Source organism: Amaranthus tricolor, chromosome 10 (genome assembly GCF_026212465.1).
Source record: "Amaranthus tricolor cultivar Red isolate AtriRed21 chromosome 10, ASM2621246v1, whole genome shotgun sequence".
NCBI lineage: Eukaryota > Viridiplantae > Streptophyta > Magnoliopsida > Caryophyllales > Amaranthaceae > Amaranthus > Amaranthus tricolor.
The window spans coordinates 567,997-586,221 of NC_080056.1; the positions used below are offsets into that span (position 1 = coordinate 567,997).

At 29.4% G+C, this 18,225-nt stretch overlaps 2 protein-coding genes across 3 annotated transcripts; both read right to left on the reverse strand.

Moving 5' to 3' along the window:
- Positions 1 to 469: 469 nt before the first annotated feature.
- Positions 470 to 4,632, reverse strand: LOC130826028 (transcription factor bHLH78-like). Of its 2 annotated transcripts, none has more exons than XM_057691500.1 (8): positions 3,640 to 4,632; positions 2,955 to 3,173; positions 2,331 to 2,396; positions 2,134 to 2,202; positions 1,946 to 2,017; positions 1,411 to 1,647; positions 1,088 to 1,169; positions 470 to 981 (listed from the first exon to the last, which is right to left on the reverse strand). In XM_057691500.1, the coding sequence occupies exons 1-8, from the start codon at positions 4,300 to 4,302 to the stop codon at positions 944 to 946; spliced, it is 1,446 nt and encodes a 481-aa protein (XP_057547483.1). In that variant the 5' UTR covers positions 4,303 to 4,632; the 3' UTR covers positions 470 to 943. The 2 variants fall into 2 exon arrangements, with proteins under 2 accessions (XP_057547483.1, XP_057547484.1); XM_057691501.1 differs by lacking the exon at positions 470 to 981 and adding an exon at positions 1,258 to 1,323 and having other exon boundaries at positions 1,082 to 1,169.
- A 9,678-nt stretch (positions 4,633 to 14,310) lies between these two features.
- Positions 14,311 to 17,579, reverse strand: LOC130826029 (ras-related protein RABA5e-like). Its single transcript, XM_057691502.1, has 2 exons — positions 17,006 to 17,579; positions 14,311 to 14,851 (listed from the first exon to the last, which is right to left on the reverse strand). The coding sequence occupies exons 1-2, from the start codon at positions 17,334 to 17,336 to the stop codon at positions 14,538 to 14,540; spliced, it is 645 nt and encodes a 214-aa protein (XP_057547485.1). The 5' UTR covers positions 17,337 to 17,579; the 3' UTR covers positions 14,311 to 14,537.
- Between the last annotated feature and the right edge of the window lie 646 nt (positions 17,580 to 18,225).

Genomic DNA, 18,225 nt, shown 5'->3' on the forward strand with positions numbered 1-18,225 from the left:
TGAAAAGGTTCAATAGAAATGAAAATTTGGAAATCTCCCTAATAAAAACTCAAGAAATTTAAAATAAAAAGAAAGTAAAAATAGAATATAATTTAATTTACTACCAATTATCAATAGACAATTTTGTCACATATTTTATTCATAAAAAAATTGACAATTTGTAGTCAGTATTAAATGATGAAAATAGTAATGAAAAGTTAATATAATTTTAATAGGAATTTCTTTTAACTAGTTTAATGACTATGTTCTCTCTCAATAATCTCATTTTTCTTCATAAAATTCATTCCAACACATTACCATTTGAAAATGTAATATTAGCTGTAATAGAGTATTATTAAAATAAAACTATGAGAATAATATGATACAGATTATAAAAATTTATACAATAAATTATTATTATTACCACTATTTAATAACAATATCCAAACATATTGTTAAAGTAATGACAATAGATTCACTAACAAGGATTTAAGATTATTAGAGAGCCATAAAAAAAAGTAATGGATATATAAGAATGTACTAAGTTCATATTACAAGATAATATTGGGAAGAACAAATGTACCTCAAAAGGTAAATATTCTTCTTGTTCTCCAATCTTTTTAATTATCTACTTACTACTACAATTTATGCTACATCTAAACATCTCTTACAATGTAGTAACAATAATAATACATAATCATCTCTAAGATTACAATTAGTTTCTAAAATTATAGTACAAACTTTCGAGAGGCTTCTAAGTATTTCTCGAAAGAAAAAATTGAATCGGGTGCAGATGAAATCTCCGGTATAAGGAGAGAAATCTCGAGTTGTTATCGATTGGTCTAGATCGAGCTAGAACGTAGAATTATAATATCATCTGTCCAAATGAACAATTTTCGGTATATACATGGTTATTAGCCTTGCTGTAATTGGAAAATGCTAGCTTTAAAGGAAATTATAGAGATCATAGCTCAACTTTCATTTGGGCATTTGGCATTGTACCTATAAACCAAATATAGAAATAATGAGCATAATTAGAAAAATTAACATATTAGGAATATTTAATTGGAAATTCTACATCAATAATTTGTTTGAAAATTATTCCCACCTATAGGTAAATTTTGTGTTTGATTTTGCACAATACCCATTTGAACAATACTTTGAAGATCATCCTCCCAAAGTGTTGGCAACTACACAATAAGATCATACATTAGGCTTAAATTATAACATCATTTGCCCAAATTACATAGCAAAAGAGGGATACAAACATTAGATTACCCCGATATCATTACATGGCCCCACCACTTAGGTTGGTTCTGAGTGTCGGATGAACACAATTTTTCTCTTGTAATAACAAGTTTGTGTCATTATTAATAACTTCATGTGATGCAGATAATTTAAAAAGTCATTTTACTAAAATTTGCAATGTACCTGAATCTGAGCCATTGAGTCTATAAATCCACCAACTCGAACATTCGGGTTTTGCCCGATTCCATTGCCGTTCATATTATTTGCAGGGAAGTGATTCTCAATCCCAGTTGGAGCACCATTTTGCAAAGGGTATGACAATTGTTGGGTGGATTGATAAACAAAGGGCAAGGCTTGTGTTGAATTTTGATCTATAGGATACATTGCTTGAGGTAATGGTGATCCTCTAGAATGAAACATCTGAAATAATAACCACAGAAATTTACTTGTCAGAATCGATAAGACAGTATATAACATATGGGCTACAAATATTCACACAAGCTATAGGTCGACTTAGTTCCTTAACATATCTACCCTTGTAATTTCAAGGGAAATATCTCATGTCGTGTATGAGGAAAGCATATGTTGCATACACACTATTAGCCTAAATCGCTCTTGTGTGAGGAGGCGTGATAGCTCAGCATATAACATATAACTTATAAGGATAATCCATCGGCTTAAACTTTTGATTGAGTAAAAAACGACATAAAAAACTTACATCCTTGGAGAGAATAGATTCCATGTTAAGCTCCAGTCTTGGATTTACAGTAGCTAATTTCATAGAAAGAAACTGCAATTAAAATAAAAAAAAACAAATAAATTGAATTAATTTCATAATCAAGCCAAAGTTATTGAGCTAAAATTAATTAATATAATTTGATTAAATAACTGATAATTGTAGCATACCTCAACTTGGCGCTGCAATGATTGCACATAGTTTATAATCTCATCAAGAACGGTTGCTTTTCCTGTAACCTATGATCCAAAGCAATAAAATTTACATTTAATTTCAAATCATTTTTCAAAACCACTAAATCCATTAAAAATTTGAACAGTCTTTTAAATTTGCTACATAACGCAAATTAAAAGTCAGACTTAAATACCTTGTTGCAACCAGGAACAAGATCTTGAAGAAACTTCATTCTTTCACTAATTTTCTCTCTTCTAACCTGTACATCCACATACAAAAATAGACATTTAGACAACCAAAATATTCTTTTTATTTTTTGATTCAGATTAAAAATAATCTCTTGCGGTCTACAGCCAAGAGGGCGAGAAGAATTGATCTTTCTGTAAATAGTGACCATCAAATATATCACAAGTCTCGAATAAACAATCTTCAACCACTAAGTCAAAGTTCATTATCATAATCTATATATTTATAACTTCTTTTTCATTGGAATTTAGAAAAATATGTTACTTGGTTCTAACTTTTAAATGATATAAATTTGCAATTTGCTCAATAACTTTTACATGATTTAAATTTACAATTCTAAACCATCTAAATTTGCAATTCGCATCTAAATTTGCAATTCGCTTTAAATGATAAAAAAAATAGCCTAACTTTTGTCCGTCCCTGATTTTCAAAGAAATTAGAAATTAACAAATGATGTGACACTAACTTGAAAACCCAAAATTGGCAACATAAATAAGTGTTCAAGCATCAAACTTGGCTATACAAAAATTGCAAGTCCCAAGTCTCAATTGAAAAGGAAAAAAGAGCATACTCTTTCAGCAAGACTATGACTATCAGTAGCTTGACCTCTTCGAGCTCTGACATGAATATAATCTTTTGGAGGTTCTGCCTTGGTTGCTTCCTTATTATTCTGTTTCTCTTTGTTACTATCATTTGACTCCCCTGTATTTTCCTCTGCATTTTCCTTTTTAGCTTCTTTATCATCTACCTTGTTTCTTTTGCTATTTGATTCCTCATTGTCTACTTCCATCTGTAAAATTAATATTTTTCATAAATAACTAAGCTCTTAACTATATAATTTTTCCTTAATTGGGAGTTTTTTTACCCTTTGTGAAATTGTGAATTAGACCAAAAATAAGTTAAAAACCATATTATAGTATGAACTATAACATGCAGTTAGCACATGATATCAGATGCCCAGATCATAAATTTGAACATAAAAAAATATTAGTTTACAAATTATGGTCAAAAGTTAGGACTTCTGCGAATTATAGTCACAGTATTATTTACAAATTACGTAACTCCAACCATTACAAATTACGTAACTCCAACCATTTTAGTGAGTGCTGTAATTTACAAATTATTTTATAAAAAATTATTAGCCATTGAGCTCTTGAATGAATTGGTATTTGGTAATAAGATATTTGTAAAGAAAAAAACAGTAATTTGATTACTATGACCAAATTGATGGTTAAAAAAAGTTGTAATTTCTTTACCTTGTCGTTAATTTTTTTAGCCCTGGAAACAGACTTTCTTTTCCTTGAATTTGTATCATTTTGAACTTTAACACCAATTTCAGCACCTGGGTTTTGCTCAGAAACTGAAGAACCTTCTCTTGAATCACCAAATTCACCACTATCACCCAATTTCTTATCAGAATTAACCCTAGATAATTTGCCAGATTCCAATTTCAACCCTGATCTACCATTATCAATATTATTACTATTTCCACTCCCAAAACATGAAAATTTAGCAGCTCTTTCAACAAATCCAGGGTCAGTATTAAAAGATCCTAAATTTTTCTGAATTGGGTAATTTCCAGAATTATTACCCATCATTATTAATGAAGAAAGATTGAATTTTGAAGGTGGGGAATTTAAAGGTGTACTATAACTAGAAGTAATTGTGCTGTTATTCCCTGAGTCACAAATGCTTCCTAGCCGTCCGATTAGTTCCTTGATCATCACACCATCACCTACACCATTAGATGATGTTATTGTAGGGGATGATACAATTGAACTAAGTGCAGATTCAAATGGGTCATTTTGATCCATGGTGGGAATTGAATCTTCCCAATTGGGGTGGAAATAGCAATTTGAGAGTTGTTCTGGTGAAATTTCCATTAACCCATAATTTGAGCAATTTAATTCCTTTTCCATTTTTGACAAAAAAAAAAAAAAGAATTAAAGAGGGATTTTTTGATGGGTAAAATGAGATTATTAGAATAATAATGGAATTAATATAAAGTTTTAAACTTTAAGGTAGAGTGATGGAAAAGGCGATTAAGGGGAAAAATAAAGGGAGATTTTTGGAGGAAAAATGGGAAAAAAGAGTGAGTTTATGTAGTTCACTCAATTGAAAAAGAGATGGGTGAGAGTGAGATAGATATAAGAAAGTGATGGAAGAAACGGTAGAGAGAGAAAGAAGATTTAGAAGGCAAGAGAGGTGGAAATGAGGAAAGTGGAAATGATGCAAAGAGAGTTGGAAGAAATACTTAAGATTTTCTAATAGTTTTGACTTTTTTTCATAATCATCAATATTTTGATTATATAAGTTATGAACTTATGATATTAAGATCTAAAAAGATAAAAGACTATGCATCATACCTTATAATTCCTCCGTTCCGTTTTAGTTGCAACATAAGGATTTTTCATCCGGTCAGATGCATTAATTTTATCCTTAAAATCTCTAATTATGTATAATAAAAAACTATAAAACCTTGATATTAATAATCTTTACACCGAGACGAATCAAACAAGATCCCACTTGACTATATTTTAACTTATAAATTAAAAATTAATTACAAATTAAGGGAGCTAAGTGAATAGTATTTATACTTCCAATGTTGCAACTAAATTGAAACGAAGGTAGGAAGTAGTATATCATATTGTTATCTATTTTGTGGCTTGTTGGTTGGCTAAGCAAATAAAAATAGATTTGGTATATGACTTTTAAAGTATGTATCTAACTTTATGATAAAATAAAATAAAAAAAATTTTCCATGGCTTTTAGCTTATTTATCTACTTTATCTAATAAGCAATTAAAGGTAAATACTTAATATTAGAGGAGTTTAGCAATTAGTTTTTTGTTGAGTTTTTTATATCAAACATCTACATAAAAACTTGATTTGTTCACTTGATTAAAAAATTTTAGGAGTTCCCTGCATCTCGCCACATAAGGAGAGAAGGGAGAGGATAGAGTGTGAGATACACGAGTAAATTTTACAAATTCAAATGTTCTTTAGCATTTAATAACTTTATTTTATGTGGAGACATTATTTTTTAAGTTTTACAAAAGAATTAGCCACATTTGTTACTCCATGGGTACTATTTGATCAACTACTCTAAAAAGATATTTAATATTAAAAAGTTCATACTAAAAATTATAAATTAAATGACACATAAAATTAACCGTGATGTGTGAATGTTTTTTTTCTATAATAAATTGATAGTTTAATTGGACATTAAAGCTCCAACTATATATTATTAATGTCTCATCATTAAGGCTTTATCTTTTATCAAACTAGTACACCAATTTAGTGGATTTTCATCAAAATACAATTGAGTGCAAAGCCCAAAGGACAACCTATAGTACTACTATAATTAAAGATCAATGGTACCACAAAAAAAACAATCGATGGTACTAATATAATAAAACATACAATTTCTAAGCACATGACATTAGGTATACTCATATGTCACAAATTAAGCTGTCCAAAGGGGCTGGGCTTGTTAGGTTAGAGTCAAATTTTAAATATGTGAACTTTAAATGGATTTGACTTTGAATGAGTTGAATTTTAAAAAGATTTTTTATTTAAAAAATTTAGGGGCTCTGTATGGCCCTTAAAAAGGCCTTTGTTATTATTTTTTTGCTTGAGTTACGATATATTATTAGATTTTTATAATCTTCAATAGTCTATTATAATTGACAAAAATAAGTAATTAAATTCAAAAGCATTTTACTCGATGTAACATGCGTATTTCTATGAAAATAAGAAATACAAAGCTATAAATAGGTTGTGTTGGGCCGAAGCGTGCCTAAAAGGCTACGGCTAGGAATGGTCATGGGGCAGGTCTGGCCAGATCCGGACTCGGACCCTATTATTTTTTATAGATCCAGACCCGGATCTGGACCCTAAAGGTCCAAATTTTTAGACCCAAATCCAGAACCTCCATATCTGACGGGTCTAGGGTCCTTGATGGGTCTTTAATGGGTCTTAAACAAAATCTCTTTGATTGTCAAAATTGAACCTTTTGCGAGTTTTTTTATATTTTTGTAAGCAACTTATTATCGTATTACAAACACTAATTCGAGTCCATGAAATTCAAATACAAAATAATTACTAAAAAGTAAAAAATATATATTTAATTATATAGGGTCCGAGTCCGGGTCTGAGGGGCGGGTTTAGAGTTTGGGTCTCGAGGTCGGGTTTGGGTCAGAGTCCGGGTCTGCACCTTGAGACCCGGACCCATCAAATGTTTTTTAAATCCAGATCCAACCCGGATCCGATGGTCTCAAAAAATAAGATCCAGACCCTTAAAAAAGGAGTGAATCCAAGAGAATTCTGGACCCATAACTATCCCTAGCTACGGCCATTTAAGTTTGGTTTTTGAGCCAATCTTATCCCGATCCTTTTTATTTGAGCTTAACTTGACCGTTATCCAACTCAATGTACAGGTTTAATCACAATTCATAAACCACTGACCACATTGTACTTATCATTTTTATTTATAGAAGTAAATTTTATAGTTCACGCTAAATATCTAATACAATTATACAAATATATAAGCGCTTTTTAATCAAAGTCTTGTTCAATTGAGTTCAACTTAATCAATACTCATCATAATTTAATATGATCCAAATTAAGATATAATTATAATAACTTCAATCATAACCAAAACCTTTTTATAATTAGTTAAATTAAAAAAAATTATATTGGTAATTTCGCATATATATCCAAATGAAAACTAAAATACAAATGTCAAATAATTAAGTTTGTTTCTTTTTAGGGACTTTCGCAAGTTAATGTTTGTACTTTCTATTAATTGATACTCCTGTGCCCGATATGTGAAAGCTAACAAAAAACATATAATGGAAAGAAAAAAAAAAAAAAAAAAAAAAAAAGGCCAATTCGTCTTTTCCTTTCTATTTAATAAATTATTGTTTATCTTTCAAATTAACATCTTCTCCTTGCAATATTGCATCCTAATTAACCATCAATAATTAAAAAAACCATATCTATTATATCAAAAACTACAATATTTTGTTCTTAATTAAAAAATTATGCATTGGGAAAATTATGACACAAAAAGTATAAATATAACGGTAATTTACACAAAACGCTTGAAAAGACACCGATAAGTATACAAAATTTAGGCAGAATTTGAATTAATTGTTTGTACACAAATTTTCCTTTATATATAAAAATTACAAATTAACATAATATATATAATAAAATCGTCATACTCACTCTATTATTTAAACAAGAAGAGAAATTTGTTTGCTTAAGAATTACTCACATTATTATAGAGCTCAAAAAATAAAAATAAAAAAACGTTATTATTTACCTTGGTCCACATGAAAAACAAATAAAATATAAGGAAAGTGAGGAATGTCTGAGAGAAAGAGGGAGGAAGCTTAAAGTTGTGGTAGTGTAAAGTAAGTTGGCTGACTTATTTAGTTTGTCATCAAGTAAGAAACTTCATTTTATTTGTAAGTTACAATAATTAATATCATTTAATTGTAAATTTAATTTTTAAGTTAGTTTATTTAATTATTTGCTTAATTCTAGATGAGTGGTCGGGAGATATATGGGACACAATACCAGAAAAATAGGGCATTAGCTTGCATGGTTTTATTATTATGGTGTATATTTGTCATTTAGCTAATATTTGTAATTATACATTTTAAATATTTACTTTAAATTTCATTTCATAATTACACTTTAAAATATGTCGTAATAATTATATATTTTGAAGACTAGTAATAAAACAAAATTTAAAAATAGTAATTTAATGATGAATTTTAATTTACTTTTGATATTTATTAGTTATTAGTAACACAAGAAGTTCTAAGAAAGAATATCTCAATCACTAATGAAGAAAAGAACAAGCTAAGCAAATTAATTAATTAGTTTTAGTTATTAGTTAGAAATAATAATAATAAAAAAGATAATTAATAATAATAATAATAATAATAATAATAATAATTGATTACGATATTAAACCGTCAAAGCTGAAAAATAAATAAAACGATACTTCAATAAGAAAATCATGGATATCGACGTTGAATGTCTATTTTTCCATGAACGTTTGCCATATGAGTTTGATTTTCATCACTTATAAAAAATATTAATATTTTTCTGTTATGTCGGGATTCTCTAGTTTTAGTTATCTTCAAAATAAATTAAAATTTAAATAAACTTGATGACAAATTAATTCTTTTATTTATTTATTTCTCAAAAGAACAAATAGCAAAAGGCTGTCAAAGCGTGTGTATGCTTTTGTCAATAAATAAAATTATGGAGAATGGTACAACTCCAAATCTAATTTGGTGGTGACTAATTGTGATTGCCAGCCCTTTTCTTCTGTTTTTCAATGTTTCCGTTTCTTTTCACCAAATTAAATTTATGTTTTATTATTTTGTCAATTGTTTTTGAATTTTATTTTTTATTTAAATATTCCCTTTAAAGTCAATTTGTGGGTACCATAATTCATAGTCCATGATATGATATGAATCAAATACATCTTTATACTTAATATGATTTGAATGTTATATGTAGAGTATAGTAATGAGTGTAATGACTAAATGACTAGACGCAACCTTCAAGTAAATCAAATATATTAATGATTTATATATTACTCCTAATATTTTAAGCTGGTGATTGATTTTGCAGAAATATTTTTTTTAATAATTTTCAGTGAATATTCAACTTTTTTATTTAATTCTGTTTAATTTAGTTTTTTCTAACACTTAAATTTTTACTTATCTATCTATTAAAAGTCAATTTTTCAAGACAATCTACATAAAATCTCCAAAATTAGAGTACTTATGTTAATTTTTCATGTACAAAATAAAGGGAGATCATAGTGCGCTACTTTGTATCTTGTTTCAAGTTGTTTCACAAGCAATTCAATTCTTATCCAATTTAACACATTTTTATCTACTAATTTCGTTTTTTTACGATAAAAATTTTTTCAAAAATTTGAAAATTATTACCAATTATATCAAATTAGATATTACTTTTAAACGTGATACTTACTTTTAAAAATAAAATATTATCTCAGTTAAAAAGTAAATATTACTTTTTCAAACAAAACTCTAAATTAAATTATTCTCCTCTTCAACTTTTGTTTTTCTTAGTCTATTCAATAATAAAAAAGTTATAAAAATAATTTTCAAGATCCAACAACCCCTCATATGCGAATGTACTACTCGCATCAACTTAACATCGATCTCCTCTACTTGACTTGATGCTCATCACCGCCCAACTTCTCGTTATTCTAAACTATTCTATATATATTAATCCATTAACTTATAAATTCTTAACCATGTCGGCATATAGGTTAATAGGACTACACCTTAATTAAATATAAATTTAATTATTTTTTAGAATTTTAAAGATTACATAAATCTTATGTTTAGAAACAAATATTAATTCTTTTGGGTTTATTTATCCTATGCCACTAGGGCATAGACTAAAGTACCTTGCTTAACAACTTTTATTTAATTAAGATGATAATCATAAATAATTTTTTTAATTTATAATAATTAAAATAGATAAAAAAAATTCACTGCATCAAAAGAATGTACAAGAGAATGCTCTTAAATAATGTTGGTAAAGTCATGTAATTAATATCCCATAATTTAAAATGATTTTCATAAATATTCTTTTTTTATTATAATAATTAATGTAAATAAAAAATTGCTATATCCAAGAATATATATATATATATATATATATATATATATATATATATATATATATATATATATATATATATATATATATATATATATGAATGAGTCCTTAGTACTTTGAATATTACTTACTCCATATTTTTCAAAGTTTTATTAGTAAGTTTTTATATTGATTATGTGGTGATAAGTGGTTGGTTAGAGGGCACAATAGCCGAGGTTAATCATTGTTAATGATGGACTAATATATTCAACTGTTGCCAATTAATCATTTGAGTAATGCATTACTAATTACTACTCATAATTAAACAAGCAAACTAATTAAATAAAGTACCCTCTAATCAACTCTTAGTTTTATTTATGTATTAATTGTCATCATCATTTTAAATAATTATGGTGTCAGAAATTTTGTCAGATTTTTATTTTAAAATATTATGAATAGTTGTATTATTTGGAATATTACTCTTCATAGAATCTTCTTCTTAAATAATTATTAATTTATTATTTAAAGTTTTAGTTTTTTTCGCTTTACTCTGTCAAGTTGGTGAATTTTATTGTTTAAAACTTTTAACTGCCGGCAAAGTCCGATTTAAGGAAAGGGTCAAAAACTTTAGGCACAAGTTATGTAACACCCGGCCCGAATTACCCCTTAAATTGTTTGAATTTTATTATATATTTTTTATAATTTTTTATTATGTGTATTTAGAAATATTGAGGTTTAAAATTTACATTGAAAATTGTGCAAAAAGTAAATAAAAATAACAAAAAGAAACGAAGAGAGTATTATTACAAAAGATTGTGCCTAAGTGAGATGACCTTAATCAAAGAACTTGTATTATCATAACTTATATGAATTTATCCCTTGTATAAGCACGTTTTATAACGAGTAACAATGAAGAAATAGCTAAAAAATATTTCATTTGAAATAAGTAACAATGAAAAAATGTTTACAAGTAATCTCACATCAGTAATTTAGTGAGATGTTGATCAATATATAAACATGGTAGGCTGCTACTCCTACTTTCATATGGTTTTGGCTAAGAAAATTATCAAGTTTACGTGTAATCAACTATTTTACGATGTAGGCATGCATGTAAGCCCTCTGGTGGTGGTAAGCTTATCTACATGATCGTAACAGTTTAATATTATGAAAATTCAATTCTCAATTATGGTAAAAATTTTAATACAAATTATTGTGAGAAACGGTCTTTCCTAGAAACACATTAAAATATATGGATTAAATAATTCAATTAATACAAATTAAAGAGAAAATAAAAATATAATTTTCTCAATTTGAAGTGGTTTCTTTGAGGTCTCACAAGAATATCTATGATTTTAATAAAATAGAGTATTTTGATTTGTGAGTAAAACGAAACAGTCCATATGCTTTCAATGGATTTAGAAGGCAGTAGTAGGCCCATATTGCAAGTCCTAAGAACATTTGATGTAGCTTTGCAGATAGGTTGTATTTAACCATATATAGTGAAACATACCATCCACATTATCCTGAGACGATCCAATTATAAAACATTTTTGAGCTTATTAATAACAAAGATATAGATCGTGATAAGTGCAAAACCATTTATATTCGCTATAAAAGTGATTGCAAAATCAAATACGGCTTGCTTCCAATTTTCTGCCAATTGCTTGAATATCATTATATCACTAAGGTTAATCACATTATAAGCAATAACGGGGTTTTAACCAACAGTATATATATTTTAATGAATTAAGAAACCAATTGAATTAAAAGTTTAAGCAGATTATTAATAATCATTATTGACCAATATTTTTAGAAATGCTTATCAACCATCTTTTAAAATTTTTTTATTCTACTGTTATTAAAGTGTCACTCTCGTTAGAGGTAACCAATACACCGATCCAGATATATGTCGGCCTGATATTTGAAGTTTTGGGCATTGATAAGGCAGCACATTGATTCAGATTGTTACTTAATAAGCATATCCTTCCTACCAACAATCTCACATTGATAAGGCAACACATTTCAAACTAGGTCAAAAGACTTTCATGCAAATAGAGCATGATAACGTATATAATATTCTAGAAAAGCTTAATTAAAGTGCATATGGTCACTATTCATTTGGCTAGGCGAGTTAATTTTTTTTCATTCCTCTACCACATTGAAATTGCTACATTACACTTTTTAATATCAGAGTTTTTAAGCTTAGCTTATTCGTAACAATGCCAGTGATACGGAGGAGTATTATATAATCATATTGCTACAACAATTCTCCATTCAAATGTTTAGAAAAACTCTATAGTGCACCTAATCTGGTCTTGGCAAGCTGGGATAAGGTGCAGGATTGCCTTTGCTTCCTCTGCCCCCATCCTACAGTTCTGCATTCACTGGACTGCACAGGTAATTTTGATCCTGGCAGTGCTCTTAATCTTAAGTGTCCACTTTACTCTTAACATGTGGAAACTATCTTACCTCAACGTACTCATCTGATAGATAGAGTATATAACATATCATTAAGCTTTAACCATCATTTTAAACTTTTGTTTGAGTTGATTTCTTTGACATCGATTTCAACAACCAAAGAGAGGTGTTCTGACTGCATGGAAGTTGACTATTTTTGGATCAAGAGAATTGAAAGGAAATGATGGGAAGAATTTACATTGAGACTAGAGTCATTTCAAAACACCACTCAGAACAAAATCAACTCACATTATATTATTTTTGTCGAACAATAATACTTTAGGCGGCAAATTGAATAGCTACAACTATGTAGGCAGCTACTGCTACCTAGACCTACCCAACAACAAACAACTATCTCACATCTACTTTAAGCTTAATAAACCTTATAGTAAGAGGATGTATAACTTATTCCATCCCAAAAACCTATAACGGTATAACCTATTAATTCTAAGAATAATCTCATAATATAAAAAGGTTACCACTCAGAGACAAAAATATAATATGTTCCTACAATCCAATACAATATATTGATGACGAACCAATCTATAAAATATGTCAAAACTACAATTAAAATTTTCCAGCTTTTTTCTTTACTAGTTATGCAATAAATATATTATTATCGTAACGAATTAAGACAAGAAAATATTATTGAAATATTCTTTTCATAAAAGATCTATTACTTGCATGACTACGTTCAACAAATTATGTAAAAGCAATTTAATAATTATAAATTAAGAATAAGTGGAACAATAATAGTGAATAAAAAAGACTATCATTTAGCAAAATGGAGTATAACGCAAGTAAATAACCGATGCAGATAAAGGTAAAAAGATACTAAGTAGTCATTAAGCATGCTTATTAGTAATTAACTTAAAAATTTTAAAAAATGATCACAATTTAACATGATGTAGGGTAGAGGTCAACGACTAATTAAGGATTTGTATCTTGTTCAAAAAACTGGCCGACAGAAGAGATAATTAATAGTAAAGAAAACAAGTTCTTTTGGGTAGGATTGGGGTCATTTTGCACCTTTTTTTTGGGTAGATTACCAAGATTGTTCTATTTTTCTAACATGCTTCATAATTTTTGGGTTTAAAAAGATACAAAGAATAAGGTGAAGTTACAATTCAATTTATGATCTCAAATCAAAAACAATAACACATTATGACGCTAAAATCATCTGCTTAACTTTTTGGTTGAGCTGGTTTTCTCTCACCATATAACATCTACTCGCACATCTTGACCTTACACCTCAAAATTGTGATGGATTTTCAAGATTAAAGAACAACCTTCCACCGAAAAGGGTATTTCAAGAAGTTTTTGGATCGAGATTAATACAATTTCTATGGTATATTCGATATTATAGTCGTGTGTATGCATACGTGAACGTGGTATGTAGTGAATATACTCATTTTGTCTCTTTAAATTTGCTACATTATACAAATCAAATAGAAAATGTTTTAGATATAATATAGCAAATTTGAAAGAATGGATACATCTTAATAATAAGTTTGACTAGTCTCCTAAGGTCTCCATTCCAACAATCACCACAAACATTTCAACATGGAAGTCAGAATCATGAAAAAGACAAGCATGACACAATAATTGCCAACAAAACGTGGTTCCATTGCATTCATTAGCTGTTTGTAAGAGGATCAATAATACAAAATTGTATTAGAATAATGATAATATAATAAGTTGATCATATACAATACTTTGATCCCTTTATTATGGGGAAGACATGGTTTAGGATCTACCCCTTAATTTTAAGTTTAGGGATGTCATGATCTTTACTTCTTTACTAGTATATCACTTGAATATGATTCATAAATTATAATGTTTTCAAGTACAAAATTTTGATTTTGATTAAACTAGCTTAAACAGCTGCTGGTGAATCAACCAATATTTTCAGTTGGTCAAACCAGCCAATAGCCATTTGCCGCCAAAGAACATTAAATGAAGACAAAGAAATACAAATACACATTGTGAATTAACCATCAAATTTTGGGTGACTAAACATTGTGCACACGAAAAATTTAGCTCGAACAACATGAAGTAAACCCTTGGTTTTGCTTCTTATCATTGTTAACGAGGCTTACCCTATTAAGTGACAATTGAGCTTTGTAGGAGTCTGAGTTGAGTACTTTCCTGCTGACAGTGTTGTATATCTCCTTGATCACCATCTCAAAAGCCGTCTTTACATTGGTCGAGTCTTTCGCAGATGTCTCCATAAAGAAAAGTCCATGCTCTTCAGCAAGGCTCTTGCCTTCTTCGACGCTTACTGCCCTTATGTTGTCTAAGTCGGATTTATTTCCCACGAGCATTCTTGCTACAGTTGTATCAGAATGAGCTGCAAACGGATTGCAAAAGGTTGAGAAAAAGGATGCGTATTGTCTTAACTGAGACACAATTTTTGCAAGAAAATCTATTAGTTGCATAAACTTCTTAACATATGTCTAAATCATGGAACCAAAGTCGGTGTTTTTTAAGGTGCGAACGATCAAGAATGTCTAAATCACGTGCAATTCTTATATGAAGTTGTACATGATGTTTACTACCAAGGGTCCATTGGAAACAACTTCTTTGTTATCACAAGCAAGGATAAGGTTGCATGCATCTAAGTCTAACCCCCAAACCCGTGTTGAAGGAGCTACTTAATTGCATTGGGGTAATACAAGCTCTTACGGTGATAGAAAAAGTTCAAAAGTCATTGCATCGCTCACAATGTTTGGTGTTATATGATAGCCCCTTGCTCGATTATGATATTAGTTTCTTTGCAAATCGCTTTCGGTTGAGAGTTAGGGACCACAATAGTTAAACCCCTCTCAACTTCTAGTTACCACTAGGTACGTAAGGCGCCACGCTATTTATTAGAGTTTCTTTCTTTGAACTTTTAAACATCAATAATAAATAATGGTGCACACATATCAGAACATGGATATGATCCTTTAATAAGTAAAGTAAGAGCAATCACATGAATCTTTGCCACTTTGAAGGCTCCTCAATACTAGGTAAAAGGTCACATGAAATACATGATAGAATTACATACCATAACACCATCATACAAGGAGAAACTACAATTACTTTCAAAGATTTACTAAGTGTATATGTGTTGAGAAAATGTCAGATATATTAAAAGAGCTACTCTTATAAGAGACTGTATCTGAGTGAGACAACCTTAGAATGAGAACCCATATACTAATAATTATATTAGTTGGGCTATTCAACCCATGTACTCACGGTGAGACCGTCTCACACAAGAGTTTGTGATATAAAAATCAAAGCAATCATATATTCTCGCGGAAGAACTAGGGAGTAGGGACTTCAATCCACAAACATTTGGTTTCGAACAAATGATCATACTAAGTGATTGCTTATCATAAAGGTGCTAATTTCTATGAACAAAACCATTTGATGGGTATTTATGCTCCTAGAACTGGTTTTTTCTACTGATTGACAATAGGATAATCAATCAACCATCATCATAACACATAAAGTAACAGCCACAATACTTCATCAAAATATCCAAACTTCACTCAATAAGTGCAAAATAAACTAACATTAGAAGAAACTCCCAACCACCAAAAAGTGAAGCAATCCATTAAAGCTAAAACCAAACCAGCAAAAGACAACTAATCAACTATAACTACTCAAATCATAGGAGAATATAGGCAGGCCCAAGCTGGCCATGGCTCAAATCATTTGACTTAAAACCTATTAACATTGAATTATGTATGTAACACCGAAAAATAGCCCCCAAGTTGGTTTAGCACACATTTAGACACGAGTGTTCGGCCACCTTATACTAGTATCCTAGATTCACCCTGACTCAAATGATGTCGGTTAAATGATGCAAAGATGCGAGACTTTAAGCATCAAACTAATCCTAAAACAGTTAACCATATTAACAAGTTTCTTTCAGAATGCCTGATCATAATTTGATTTCACCAAAACAATTCTGAATCAATTAGCAGTATGTGCAAACAAATTCTAGGAAGCAAAACATTCTATATAACCCAGATAAATATGCTCAACACATGAACAAATCCAACAAAAAGATTCAGAAAATCCTCCAAAGAACATAACTTTTTCCCCTACAAGCAGATCAACAATCAATAATGCTAAAGCCTTAATCCCGAAAGATTGGAATAGACAACATGAATCAATAGATCAGTTTGACAGATCCTCCCCAAGAATTGGGGACACCCCCAAGAGAATTGATTTTTGATTCATGATCATGTGATGTAACTAGGTTTTACTATGCAGGTTCACAAACCTACTACACAACCCATCAACAAAAAGAAGTCAACTTTATTCTTAGTTCATCAACACAAAATCATCAACCAAATCTACAACATAACGTAATTTCACCAAGAACCATAATCTAATCAACAACCAAAAAATCTATCAATAACCCAGATGAATCAACAATCAAAAGAACTCAAGAACTAAAATTCCGAGCACAAATCTTTCAAAAAAGCAAAATTAATTTTGTCCCACTTACTATTAAGCTCATCAAGCCAACGGCCAACACTTTCAAAAGTAGTTGTTCTAGAAATATCATAAACAATAAGAGCACCAACAGCTCCTCTATAATAAGCAGAGGTAACAGCTCTAAATCTTTCTTGACCAGCAGTATCCCAAATCTGAGCTTTAACTTCTTTTCCTTCAATTTCCAAACTTTGAGTTTGAAATTCTACACCAATTGTAGCTTTTGAGTGCATATTGAATTCATTTCTAGCATATCTAGATAGCAAATTGGATTTCCCAACAGCAGAATCTCCTATTATAACTATTTTAAAGAGGTATTCCTCTGCTTCATCATCAGAGGACATTTTTTGTTTGTGGGTTAAATAAAACAGAGGAAATCAGGGGAGGAAAGTGGGTGGGGGAGTTTATTAGGGGGAAATCTGAAGAATTTTGGAAATTGGGTTTTGGAAAGTGATAGATTTGAGGAAGTGGGCTTTAGTTAGATTGTGGAAAAAGGAAGAAATGAAAGAGGAAAGAAAGGGGTGGAAAGGGTGTCACAACTCACCAGAGCAAATTGTGTAGTATACCTCTAAAACTTTTTTTTTTAGCCGAGGTACTTTTTGTTGGGTTTAAACTTTTTTTCACTTCTTGATGATATTGATTGATGGATTAAAGAATGAAAAAATATGTTTAATAAATAATTTTTAAGTAAATTAAAAAAAAAATTTATTATTTTTTAATTGATTATTTACATTATAGAATTGATTATTTGGCTCATGTTGAAATTAAGTTCTTTTAAGTTAGATCTTCAAGTTTGAATGATGTATTGTTATTATCATCTCAAATATGTTTTTATGTTATATCAACACTATTTTAGATCTTGTTTGTATTTAAGTCGGATGAAATTTTTGGTAAGAAATTTCGTATTACTTGGTAGACCGAGTTAAAGAGAAAGTTATGTGAGAATTGAACTCATAATATTTTTGAAAACTGGTATTTACTTTGGAACTAAAACAAAACTCGATTCTCAAGACAACAAGGTTTTTAGAAGCGTCAAGATTTTTATTCCACAAGATGTCCAACATCGGCTATTTAGTGTTGAGTGTTTATCATTTAATGTTATTTCATCAACACCATATTCTAGCAATCTCTTAATATGCTTCATCTATAACCAAATTTTGATTTCCTCACGACAGGCACCTGCAGCCAACAACCAATACCTTGTTATTTGACATCTTCACTCTTTATTTTGTA